This window comes from Lytechinus variegatus, chromosome 2 (assembly GCF_018143015.1).
Source record: "Lytechinus variegatus isolate NC3 chromosome 2, Lvar_3.0, whole genome shotgun sequence".
Taxonomy (NCBI): Eukaryota; Metazoa; Echinodermata; class Echinoidea; order Temnopleuroida; family Toxopneustidae; genus Lytechinus; species Lytechinus variegatus.
The window spans coordinates 25,354,423-25,367,783 of record NC_054741.1 but is presented as its reverse complement, the minus strand read 5'-3'; the positions used below and the strand labels follow the sequence as shown (position 1 = coordinate 25,367,783).

The following is a 13,361-nucleotide window of genomic DNA, read 5'->3' as shown; positions in this document are numbered from 1 at the left end:
CACTAAATAGAGTAAAATTCACAGAGCAAAATGCTGAAAATTTGATCAAAATCGGATGACAAATAACAAAGTTATTGAATTCTAAATTTTATCAATATTTTGTGAAAACAGTTATATACACTTTGTCATGAATATCAATTAGGTGGGCTGATAATGTCACATCTCCACTTTTCTTTTTCTTATGTTACATGAAGTCATAAATGTTTCATTTTTTTCAAACATGTGTAAATGATGTGTCTCCATTATGATGAAATAAGTTGCAGCAGTAAATAAACAAAAAAAAGTAAACAAATAACGAGGTTACTGAAATTTAAAGATTAGCATTATTCCGGTGAAAGTTCTAGGCATGTCTTTATATTCATGAGGTGGACTGATGATGTCATATCCCCATTTGTTCTTTTGTATTTTATTACATGAAATTAGGTTTATTCAAATTTTTTCAACCAAGAACTAAAACAATTGGCTCGACGACTGATTGAGTGCATTATTTATTCATTGCTGCAACTTATTTCATCATAATGGAGACACATCATTTACACATGTTTGAAAAAATGAAACATTTATGACTTCATGTAATAACATAAGAAAAAGAAAAGTGTCGCTGTCGAGATGTGACATTATCAGCCCACCTAATGAATATTCATGACAAAGTGCATATAACTGTTTTCACAATATTGATAAAATTTGAAATTCAATAACTTTGTTATTTGTTATCCGATTTTGATCAAATTTTCAGCATTTTGCTCTGTGAATTTTACTCTATTTATTTAGATATAAACATATTCAGCTCGCACCATTCCTTCAACAAATATCATTTGAATACTAGTAAATAAAAGAGGAAAGAAAGAAGAAAAGGAAGATGAGGAGGAAGAATGATAAAAAACAAGAATTATTCAATTATTATTGCAGCACACACATCCTTCCCTATAGACACCAATAACAACAACAATAATAATAATAAATAATAAATAATAATACTAATAACAAATATTACTCATTATACTTGGAAGATTCTTACTCATAATAATAAAGGTCTTGGTTGCATTACAGATCCAGACCAGCAATAGGAATACTAAAGCCTAGTTTAGTACAAATTACCAATATTGTTTATAAATACTATATTTCTGAACCGAATGTATATGGTTTTTTTGTAATATTCTACTTTTAAATCAAAAAAACAAAACACAAAAAACAAGCAGCAATAGCCCTGTCATGCAAGATGTCATTTTCCAAAAACTAAAGTGCTTGAATTATTTGAGGATTATTAACGTTTGATTATCAAAGTGCATCAAGAAGAAACCTGTGGAGAAGACTAGATGGAAAGCGGACTTTTTCCCCCAACACACACACCAATCAGCCGAGCGTAAGTACCTCATGTAACAGCTCAAATTGTACATGTATGTTTATGCAATGGCAGTCATCACATAGTCTTCTTCACAGGATTCATGATGACCAACTTCCATTTGATTTAATGCAGGAAAAAAGAAATGCTTTAGTTTTCTGGAGCTACTTTTCACAACCTAATGGGTGATTTCAAGTTCAGTGTTGACCTTTTGGTGTTGGTGTAAGGTCAATTTTTACATGATTATAACACCAAACATTAAATGAAGATGGTCCCTAAAAGTCACTCACTAGTTGTTGAGATGTCAATAATGTGATCTGGATCAGTTTGACAAACTCTGAATAAGTTTAAGAGCAAGGGGAAGCAATCCAAATTTCAACACCAACACCAAGGTCAACACAGGACGTGAAATCGCCCATTGTCTACATCTCGAACATAGGACAAGCTTTTACATTGCAGTGAGTGAATGGGAATTTTCAGGGGCTCTTTTACCAATTTTCTAGGGGTCTTTTGAGCTTTTCGGGGGCAAAATCACCCCCAGGCCCAAAGTTATTTCCCTGATTGAACAAATGGTAATATACATACCAAGAAGACCAAATATGGCACTTTCCAATAAAGAAGCCTACATGTAAATATGCAGCATTAAATGAAGGCTAAAACAATTACAAAGAATAACACCTTTAAATCATTACATGTCAAATGTGCTATTTGGCATCATGCAATAAAAGAAAGTTCCCAGAGCTTAATTCTGGCGATGGTGTTCATTTACAGCCCCAGTGGCATAAATTATTATACTTTCCACTCAAAGTGAATTGTAATGAAATCGTCACGTGTGTAAGAATAGGAAGAATTGGATCATAACCTCTTAACACTTCAAAATATATTTTTCAAATCAAATATCCATTACAATCAACCCAATAGATGTTCTTGTAAAAGTTGTACTACTGCCAAAGCACATGTATAACACACTTAAACAGCAACCTTGGGGACTGTGACACAATACTTCATGATCAATAGCGAAATTCAATCAATGTTATACAATATATGTAACAATGATATTGTTTGGCCAAGGTTAAAATGCGATTGATCGCAAACCTTTTTGTCAAGACCAAGGTGTGGTTGTTTAGGGCCATTCTTGGTCACGTGTATGATGAGAAATCTTGACTTTAATTAGTTACAAATCTAAAAATATTAGAGATTTATAACTAATTATGATCTCAAAAGTGACATTTTCATTTATTAATTTCACATTCATGCTTCTGTGTGAAGTCACACACATGTGAAAAACTTTTTTTTACCTCTGAACTTGAACCTGCACATTGGAAACATCAAAAAATATTTTAAAATATGCTGGCTGACTTAACATGTTAATGTTAAACAAACTTTGAATTACTAAAGCAAGAACTTTTACAAATTTGTGTTAATTTCATAAATCATCCCAAGACCAGCTGCATAGAATCAATCACACAAACTCTCTATTACCAGAATCTTCTCACCCTATATATACCATTTTTACAGCTTGTTATACATTTTACATTTGAAAATAGACATTATTGTGTGCTGACACTAATGTAAAATATATGCATGTAATAAACAATCCAGAAGTCTTTGACAACATATATGTTTCCAGAATATTTCTGATTTGTGCATGATGCATAATGAATAAAAATATTTCCACAGGGCTCAATGCATAACAATGACTGATGTTACAAAATATTTTAAAATGCCTACAAAGATTCTAAGACTTTTTGTTTAATTACTTCACTCAGTATGTGAAAATGACTCCACATGAACCAGACAACCTAAAATAATGTTAATTCTGCTGCTCATTAGGAAGTCTACGCATATTCCAGCGAACAGAATGAATGCTATTCTGAATTTTACATGTCAGGCATTTCTTGGTTACAGTGTCGGTCCCAAACCTCAATGTCAACACAAGCAGTCTACTTGCAAAATCATACATGGATTTCACATGCTTGATTTTAAGAGAACAATACTTTAAAATGATATACTAACTGGGCAGGGGTAGTTTCACGAAGAGTTCACTGAAGGCTGTAAACTGGTCATGCTTATATATTTTTGAGTGGTGGTATGTAACATAATTAATACTATAATAGTCAGGTCATGAGTAACTCATTGTGAAGAACCCCCTCGAGTATTGTTTTCTAAGACTTGGCAGCACTGAGCCCTGGTAATAATGAACTGCAACCAATATCACAAACTGAGTTTACAAATAAAACTTTTACTGCAGTGAGCTGGGCCCAAATTACCAACCACCAGAAACATTTTTTTCATGGTGCATTCAGGTGGGCTTGATGAGGGAAGGGGGGGTCACCTTATCAGATGGACGGTGTAAAAAATATAGAGGTTTTGTTACATTCTCAGAAATAAAGAGAATATAGGAAGGCAATAGTTTAAGTCAACAGGATAACTAAGATGATTGGGGCAGGAAACAATTAAAGAGATAGAACAGAGGGAAGAATAAAGAAAATAAAGTACACAAAGAAAAAAAAGGTGGAGGATAGAATAAATAGAAAAATATTTCATGCGATTCAGCCCACAATGGCATCATTCAAGCAATCAATTGAGAATGGTCAATAATTAGGGCCAAGCACGCTGCATCGTCAAACATGACAAGAATTTAGTACCCGCCTCAAATAGTATTCAATCTCAAGACCATTCTGTCAAGGAAGCAGCACAAGAATCCTTCTCAAAGTCACTCTTTATACCCGCTAAGATAGCCGGATCTAACATTGCTTTCAGCAACGCCTTACACATTGCCTTCGAGGCCACCATGGTCTGATTGTGTGCTTCCTCCGTCCCTGCCAGCTCTGCAAAGGACTGGGTGTTGGTGGCACTGGCAGCAATCGCAATGTCGTAGGCCGGTGCGATGGTCGGTACCACATGTGACACATTGCCCGAGTCTGACGACCCGACTAGTCTCGTACTGGTCTCCTCGTTGGTACTGAATGTGCAGCCTAGTCCTTCGGCTTCTTCTTGATACAGAGCAGCGAGCTTGGGGCTGTTGCATAGGTTGGAGTAGGGTGTCGGGGTAAAGGCTATTTCTAGCTCGCATCCAGTGGCTCTGGCAGCTGCCTTGAATGCTGCATCAGCTCGCTGCTGTAGGTGGGCCATTTCGATGTGGTCGGGAGCACGCAGGTAGAACTTCATCTCGGTTTTCTCTGGGATGATGTTGGGTTTTAATCCTCCATTGGTAATGATGCCTGTCAGAAGTAAAATAAAATAAATAAATTAACAAGCAACATTTTTATCTCATGCCATCTCCATTTCTTACTCATTAACTGTTACAGCAATGATGCTCTTCTGGCATAAGGCAGACGATATGAAGTTTTGAATTTAATTAACAAAATAATTCTTGTAAATAATGTGATTTCCAAGATTTTTTTTCAATAAAAACAGAATTATAAAAAAATAATCATAAAATTATTGACAACTGCTGCAAAGAAATTCAAGTAATATATAAAATATTGCTACGAGATTTAGATAATAGGCAAACTCTGAACAAAGCAACCTCCACATTATTGTATGCCTGAGTAGGTTTAAAGTATGTTTGGTAAGCAAATAAACAAGTTTTTGAGCTAGTCATTAGGAGGGAAGTTGGTTCAACCAGAGGCACAGAGAAGTATAACCTTGTCAAGACAAATGTGAGTTTGAATTCATCCTAGGCGGGTGACTGAAGCTTGCATTGTTTGTTTGACCCGATCATTACTGAATCAATAAAACATTAAACTTTGAAAATGCACACTTGGACATTGGCACGCCTTTCCTTGCTGAGTAAAGTAATTTTAAAACGGACATAAACATGGGAGTAAATTGATCATTGTAATTTGTATCTAGTTATACTCAGGTAAATTAAGTGTAAAATATAGTCATTTCCTAATAATAATAATATCATATTTTACCCAGGGTAGCCACTCCAGTTCAGAAATATTTTTGCTTAACATCAAGTTATTACTGAACCTAGGGTTAATCATAAAGTGGTTTGCTACAAACAAAATTATACACTACTGGTGAATGGTAACCTTTCTTGTATTAAACGAAGAACCCTAAATTTTATCTATTTTATCACAGTGAGAATGAATTTCCAAGAACCTTTTCAAATTTAGACAAAATAATTGCACATTCAGTCTGCTTTGCAATATGGAAAAGCAAAACTTATAGATTCAGCTTACAGGCAAGACCTTCCTTAAAACTGATTATGAACTAAAAGCATAATGCATCGATAGGAGGATCACTTACAATGGATCTGCATGTATGGCTTGAGCTGCTGTCTCAGTAATGAGATGTTATTGTAGCACAAGATGGCTGCATCCAGAGCGTTCCTTCCGTCCCAGGGACAAGTGGAAGCATGAGCTGCCTTGCCCTTGAAGCTGATAGTTTCCCTCATGATGGTCAGCATGACAGGCTTGGCGACATGGCAGGTAAATGGGATGAAGGTCACAGCAAGGTCAACGTCCTTGAAAAAACCATCCTTGATCGCCTCCATCTTCTTTCCGTTGCCTTCCGAATCCGGGGATCCGAGAACAGTCACCTGTTGGAACGTCAGAGAAAAATGATGATTTGAGGGGAATGATGATTTACATAATAATCTTTCAAGGCTGTGCATGGTGTAGCTCCAGGATACTTGACTTCCCTTATAGAACAACGCCGTGTACGTCCTGGCTTGCGCTCATCTGGTACTGGAATCACTCTTCATGTACCCATCACACATCTAAGGGGATTTAGAGATTGTGCCTTTTCTTCTATTGCTCCACGCCTTTGGAACTCCCTCCCTTTTCACTTCGTGAAATTGACAGCATAGAACTCTTTAAACCGTCTCTCAAAACTCACTTATTTCGGCAGATGAGTAGTGATTAACTTATTGGATGAGCCTGCGCCTTTTAATGTTTTTAACAGATATATGGCGCAATATGAATGCTGTGGATCATCATCATGTAAGTAGCAATAGAGTTTGAAAGATCGTTGGTCTTCACAAAGCATCCCTATCAGGACTACTGACTTCTTCTTTGCATGTATCACATAAATAATGAAAATAAAATAAAAGTATTGAAATCAGCTTTTAATGTTTAAGAATGAAGTCGCATACAGCAGGTTTCTCCATAGGGGAAGGCGGGGTAAGTTGAGCATAGGGGCAAGTTTAGCCACCAGCCCCAGGCCGATAATGAATGAGTCAGACATTGTGGTGGTGTCATGTATTGATGACCCATAGCATAACCCCTAACCCCACCACATTGTTTCCAACTTTGAAACAAAAAGTAGTTTTTTAGAGTGAAAAATGTGAATTTCAGCCAAAAAAGTAAAAAAGAGTGTGAAATAGATAAGTGCTTTATAAATACACACGTCTTTAAATATAAAAAAGACATAACAACATTATTAGTCCAGGTACGGATCTTCATTCTTGTCATAGTCTTTTACATGATGGATGCATAATAAATGTGTGGATACAAAATTATCGCACTAGGTTCAGACTGGGGTAAGTTGAGCCAAACAGCATGGGGCAAGTTGAGCCATGGTAATTCTTATGGTAATGTATCTTAAAAAACAAGCCATAAAAATTGATTGAAATGCAGGCTGAAAGGAGCAAATTTACATGACTGCTCTTTTCCTTTTACAGGATGTTAGTATTTATAGAGAATTAGCAAGTGAAAAGACTTTAAACAAAAAATTGACATGCTGGTTCTCCCCCATACATTTTGTACATAGTTTATGTGGCTCAACTTACCCCAGAAGGCGGCTCAAACTTACCCCATATATGGGGCAAGTTGAGCCATTTGACATCGTTTTTTTCAAAGGTCACGATGACTTTCAGTGTGGGGATAGAAAGTTATATATAGGTGGAAAATATTTCAGAAGAATTGAATTCCAAGGCAAGGTACTTATTTCGACAAGATTATTAATCATATCAAATCTAACATGCAAAAAGCAAAAACTGTCACAACTTACCCCGCCTTCCCCTATATCAAATCTGTCTAAACCACCCTCACAATTTCACAAAATCTCTTAACAGGGGGGGGGGGTACATAAGTCTCTCCCCGATCATTCAGGATAGCATTGCCATCAGTTGCACATACAACTATGTTTTATGCATGCAACTATGCAAGTGGAGATTATCAGGTTTCCTGATGCATGAATCTGAATTGCACAAGCTAATACTTGCAGATGAAATCATATTTGCTGTGAATTGTGCAATTTTTAGGACCTAAAATTGTGTGTGCTCAGAGCTGTAGCCTGGGATTTCATTTAATGTGCAATGGATGGTAAGTGGTCCTAAAGCTACATACACCACTCAATTTCAAATGCGAACTCCCCATGTACATGTAGGCATGTATGGAACTCTGACTGAAGTGTAATAACTTTTCTAGAGGCTGAAATAAATTCACGGTACAAAAGGACCTGCAAGTATTTGCAATATGGCAGGACATATGGAAACATTTTAGAAACTGAGGTACAGGAAATACAATATCTTTGCATGATGGAAACATTGCAATTTCCCTTCCAAATCTGGTGGCAAAATCAACCGGTGTTTGGAAAACATGGCAGGATTTTTCTTAATGAGTTTTGAATTTTGTGAGGTTTTCTTCTTTTGTAAAGAAAGTTCATACGTAGGCTACATGTACATTGTATGCAGCTTTTAAGTGTTCCCATAATACATGAACTGCAAAACAGTGATGTCCACTATTTTATGCTGCATACAGAAGTATAACTAGTAGCACATCAATGATGTGGAGCTCATCCGGCATCTCGCAACAAAATTTAACACAATATTAATTTCAGCCCAGTTGACACTGTGGTGACATAAATTGAGGATATAGAATTGAAATTGAAGAAATGACATAGAAGCATTTTTTGTGATCTATAAAAAAATTTCATATGAATTAAGTATTAATAATTATCTAGTCAAAGTTTCTAGAGTCTGCGTAGAACCTTGGTGAACCTAGTAATGTAGCTCTCAGATATGGAACAAAATTAACCAAAATCAATTCACACATAAATAATTAATTTTTGTGAGTTTTGAATATATATGAATAAATTAGCATGAGTTTCAAATTTCTATGTTGAAATTTTGTATCACCACCTCAAGCTATGATATATATTTTTTTTGGTCCAGTTCTTATCATCTACCGGTATCGTATTTTTATTATAAATTAAGGACAAAAATCAAAGAGCCCCGTCGGGGGGATTTTGCATTGTTAACACTCTAATATCAAATGGCAGCTGCACGAGCGCAAGCTGTCTGTATAATGTATACGAGGAAAAATATTTAAAAAAGTTTAAAAACTCCTCAAAACAGACGGCTGCCAGCTAGATCTAGTTTCATGCATTATTTCATTGGCATTGGCGCATTTGCATTAATTATTGACACTTGCCATGCTTGTTTAGTTTGCTATTTAAAAAACAAGATAAAATTAAGAGTTCCCATACCTTTCCTAAAGTTCCTTTCTTGTCAATAGCTGCTTTTAGGCCCATAGCTGTAGCAACACAAGCCTCTGAAACTAAATTATGAGCTGTAGCATGACCAAGCTCTGGAAGCGCGTCGTATTCAGCCATCAGACACACGTGAACCCCTGACGGGCTGGAAGCCCCATCACCCTTGTCCGTACTTCCGTACGAAGCTCGAAATCCTGTGGGGCCAAGGAATTCGTCTACCGTGAATCCTCTCTCGCGAAAGAAGTTACACAGAATCTTGTGGGCATGAAACTCTTCCAAACCTAATTCTGGATTCCTCCATATTTCTTGGCCAATATCTCTGAAACTACTTGCTCCAGCGTCGATAGTTGAACAACAAATATTAAGTAATTCTTCCATCATAACGTCGTTCTTTTTTGCTCCTATCTGATGAGTCGATCGCGCGCGGTACCGGTACGGTATACCGTATATACGTACCGTGCATGCGTACGGTGCTTTTCGTGATGGGGGGGGGGGGGGGCCGGGGGGGACCCCAAATAATATATTTTAGTCTTGAAATGTTTTCTTCTTTGTCTTTAAAACAAATTCACTCACGGTATGCCCTTTGCTGTTTTTCGAACCAAAAGTGCAGCCTATCAAAGTGATCACAAGATTTTACCGGTAACATTCATTTTGGGGCAATTGTAATAGGCCTACAGTGAAGTCACACAATTAAAAACACAATATTTTTCTTAAAGGTCAAATCCACCCGCCAGAAAAATGTTGATTTGAATCAATGCAATAGAGAAAATCTCACAAGCATAAAGCTGAAAATTTCACCAAACTATCGGATGTAAAATAATCAAGTTATGTTAAAGGGTTGGTCCAGGCTGAAAATGTTTATATCTTGATAAATAGAGTAAAATTCACAAAGCAAAATGCTGAAAATTTGATAAAAATCGGATAAAGTTATTAATTTTTTTAGATTTGCATTATTCCGGTGAAACGGTTCTTGGCATGTCTTAATGAATATTCATTGAGTGGGCTGATGATGTCATATCCCCACTTGTTCTTTTGAATTTTATTATATGAAGTTAGGTTTATTCAAAAATTTTCTACCAAGAACTAAAACAATTGGATTGTCAACCATAGGCGGCGGAAGCGGGGGTGGGGGATGGCCCCCTAATTTTTTTTTTTTTATAACCTTTTTTAAAAAATTCTTCTTGTCAACAAATTTTGATGGTCCCCCCTTAAATTTTGGTTGATACTAGTAACATTTTTTTTTTATTTATTTTTTTGCTTGTCAAAATTTTTTGGCGACCTCGGCCCCTAATTTTTTTTTGCTTGTCCATTTTTTTTCTGTGTCCATCCCAAAATTTCAGGTGGACCCACCCTAAATTTGTTGCCTTCCGCCGCCAATGTTGACAACTGATTAATATAATTAGTGCATGACGCAACTCATTTCATATAATGGAGACACATCAATTACACAAAGTGGAGATGTGTCATCATCAGCACACCAAATGAATATTTATGATATTCATGTTTGGTCATAAATTTCTCCAAACTCCCAATTTTGCACAATGCATATTTTACAGTACCAAAAAAATCACTTAATTCTCCTCCGTGTTATGATCATGCCATCAGGAAAAGAGCAGGATTTAAAAGTGTTGGATGAGGTCTGAATTGAAAAGCTGCAAAACGAGCAGAAATAGTCATGAAGAACATAGTCACACAGAACATGATTCCTTTGTGCCAACAGAGATGAAAATCCATTCAAATCAAGCCCCTGCTTCTGTCTGTAGTGATAGGTCTGTGAGATAACATGGTTTGAGTCATGCATGATTTGAGTCGTGATCTGAAATACCCATGCATGTTTGTTATGTGTTTGCTTGTGCAGAGGTGTGTTTGATTCCATGTTAATGCTGATGTTAAGGTGCATGAAAATAATTAAGAGAAACCGCTGAGAAACCCACTCATCACAACTGAAAAAAGAACAATGACTTTCAATATTGTGTCATTTTGACCTTGCCCCACATTTCAAGGCACTGCACCTCCATGTGAACGATAATCACATCATGTAGGGTATCATCTTAAAGAAAATTAAATGATCTTTTCATTGATATTAGTTGCACATTGATATTTACTAAAACTGAGGAGGGGTTATCGATCAAAGTCAGATTTCCAAACTTTTTTGACGACTAATACACCTTGAAAAGGGCGCAATTTAGCACTTGCCCCGGGCGCCATTTGTCCTAGATACGCCACTGGTTGTAAATGCTATATAGTCGTAATTTCTTAAAGGCAGACATAACCATAGAAATGGTTATTTCAGTTCAATTCAATTAATATCTTAAAGGCAGACATAACCATAGAAATGGTCAATTCAATTCAAATAAGAGTCGCCTTAAAAAACAGTCCACCTGTGATTTAGTAATTTAGTCCAGTTGCTCAAGACTATGATTTTGCATGCATGGGTCGGACTTTTTAACTTCTCTTTTGGATAATAATTTATTGGGTTCCAACTCAGACCTTATCTGAATTCAGGAAACCTTGTTTAATGAGTTTTAATGTGTCGTTTATTCCTAATTACTAAACTATTACTTTCATGTTTGTAGAAACAAACAGGATGATAGGAGAGGTGGTCTGGCCATGTATTAACAAAAGAAATCACTTTCCAGCTTATGAAAGTTTAAGGGAATATCAAATGTCAAAGGGTATATATTCAAAGAAAGGAATTATTTCGATTATTAATTATTACAATACCTGTAAAAAGACTGAACAAGAAGAATTAAACAACGTGATTAGAACTCTGCACGGGAAGATTATTATTCCTAATGACTTTAATAGTCATTGGAAGCAGCAAGCTAGATTCCAACAGAAGAACTGTTGAATCTTTCATTGAAGTTAAGATCTATAGCATTACTTAATGATGGATCACCAACGAGGCTAGACCCGCATTTATGTTCTTATTCCATGTTAGATTTAGTCTCCAAGGAACTATAGCTTGTAATATGGACATGATGGAGTGACAAGTATTGACCAATAACTTTGGCAGCGACCAAAATGCAATCGTGATGAAATTAATACAGACAAATAATGTAAATAAAACGCAGATATAGATTTAAGATGGAGTTTTAGAAAGTGAACTGGGAAGAGTATAGAAAAGTAAGTAAAGATGAATTGCTAAATCTAAATTACAAGAGCTATGACTCGGCATGTAATTTGGATATTTAAAGACGATAGTAAAGACAGTCTTGAATGCTTCGAATAGGTGCATTTGTCGAGTGCGAATATATAGGAGAAAATAGAATTAAATAACTCCCTGGTGGAACGGAGCGTGTAAAAAGCGGTGGCGGAGAGAAATCATACTAAAATTAGATTACGAAGATATTATGATGGAAATAATGTTCAACACGAATGTAAGGAAGGGGAAGGACCTTATAAACTTTGAGCCTGTATAGAGATGAGGTTCTTGTAGAAAATCAAGACAATTTATTAACATAAATCCCGGAATGGCGTTTGTTGTCCCTGTCGTTTTATGCTCATCGTAATATAAAAAAAAAAATGCTATAACGGCTGAGATGAGTTCTAAAAAGAATTGGAATGGTTATTTACATATTATATATAGAGATGCCCAGAAAATCTTACACTCTAAATTAAACAAATGTTGGGCTACATACTATCCTACAACAGTTGGTTAAACTTTATCCAATTCTGGGGACCGTTTCATAAAGTTGTTCGTAAGTTGAGAGCGGCTGGTGACCCTTTCTTATAACCCATCACCAATGAACATTTTGCCGTATACCTTTTACCACATGGAAGGATTACCAGTCATTCTTAAAGTCGATCTTAACTTACGAACAGCTTTATGAAACACCCACCAGGGTTGTTTTAAACCAATAATGTGTTTTTTGGGTGAAAGCTACACAGTATATTGGTTGAAAACTACCCAGAGTTGGATATATTTTTTTTACCAATTTGTTGTGTGGACAGTATGTTGCCCAACATTTTAAGAGTGTGGAACGGGAGCAGCATTTTATGTCCCCCAATATAAATTAATTAAGTATTTCAGGTTATCCAATGTAAGTATCATGAGAGCGGAACTCGTGGCCATTTTAATGGCACTTGAGTGGTTAGACTATTGATAAATCATGTTTAGTTGTCATTTTTGTGAGTTGTCAGCTCTTATAGTATGATTAATTCCTATCTCATATAATGCACTATTGGCAATGAAATTTTATTTAGAATTCATAAACTCAGACTGAAAGATATTTGTGTTTATTTTATGTGGATTTCCTCACATTGTGATGTTAACGGGAATGAGACCAATGATAACGCTGCCATGCAGGAAAGAACCTGTATGTTAAACTTTGTAGACATTGTTTTACCAAACACGATCATCACGCTTAACCTTTTATAAAGGTATCTGGCAAGCAAATTGGAATGCTTAAGAAAATGGTAGATATTTATATGCTGTCTATGGTAATGTCTTTTAGGGTACTGGGATATCAATCGTAGAAGACCTCACGATGAAGAAACAGTTACTCTTAAATTAAGCTCGGAAAATTCCTGGAGTGAATTCAGCATGGTCATCCGAAGGTCGAATCAT

The 13,361-nt window shown here is 36.0% G+C and overlaps 1 protein-coding gene across 1 annotated transcript; it reads right to left on the bottom strand.

The window, feature by feature from the left end:
• Window positions 1-3,692: 3,692 nt before the first annotated feature.
• On the bottom strand, window positions 3,693-9,231 carry LOC121407673 (peptidase M20 domain-containing protein 2-like). Its single transcript, XM_041598855.1, has 3 exons — window positions 8,786-9,231; window positions 5,603-5,894; window positions 3,693-4,566 (listed from the first exon to the last, which is right to left on the bottom strand). Exons 1-3 carry the CDS (start codon window positions 9,170-9,172, stop codon window positions 4,013-4,015), a joined length of 1,233 nt encoding a protein of 410 aa, XP_041454789.1. The 5' UTR covers window positions 9,173-9,231; the 3' UTR covers window positions 3,693-4,012.
• Window positions 9,232-13,361: the final 4,130 nt, after the last annotated feature.

Excerpts from the sequence above, each read along its gene's own strand:
- LOC121407673 (XM_041598855.1), bottom strand. The coding sequence starts at position 9,172 with ATGATGGAAGAATTACTTAATATTTGTTGTTCAACTATCGACGCTGGA. Across the intron at positions 5,895-8,785 it reads AGAAAGGAACTTTAGGAAAG|GTGACTGTTCTCGGATCCCC; the intron begins GTATGGGAACTC and ends ACGTTCCAACAG. Across the intron at positions 4,567-5,602 it reads GCCATACATGCAGATCCATT|GCATCATTACCAATGGAGGA; the intron begins GTAAGTGATCCT and ends TACTTCTGACAG.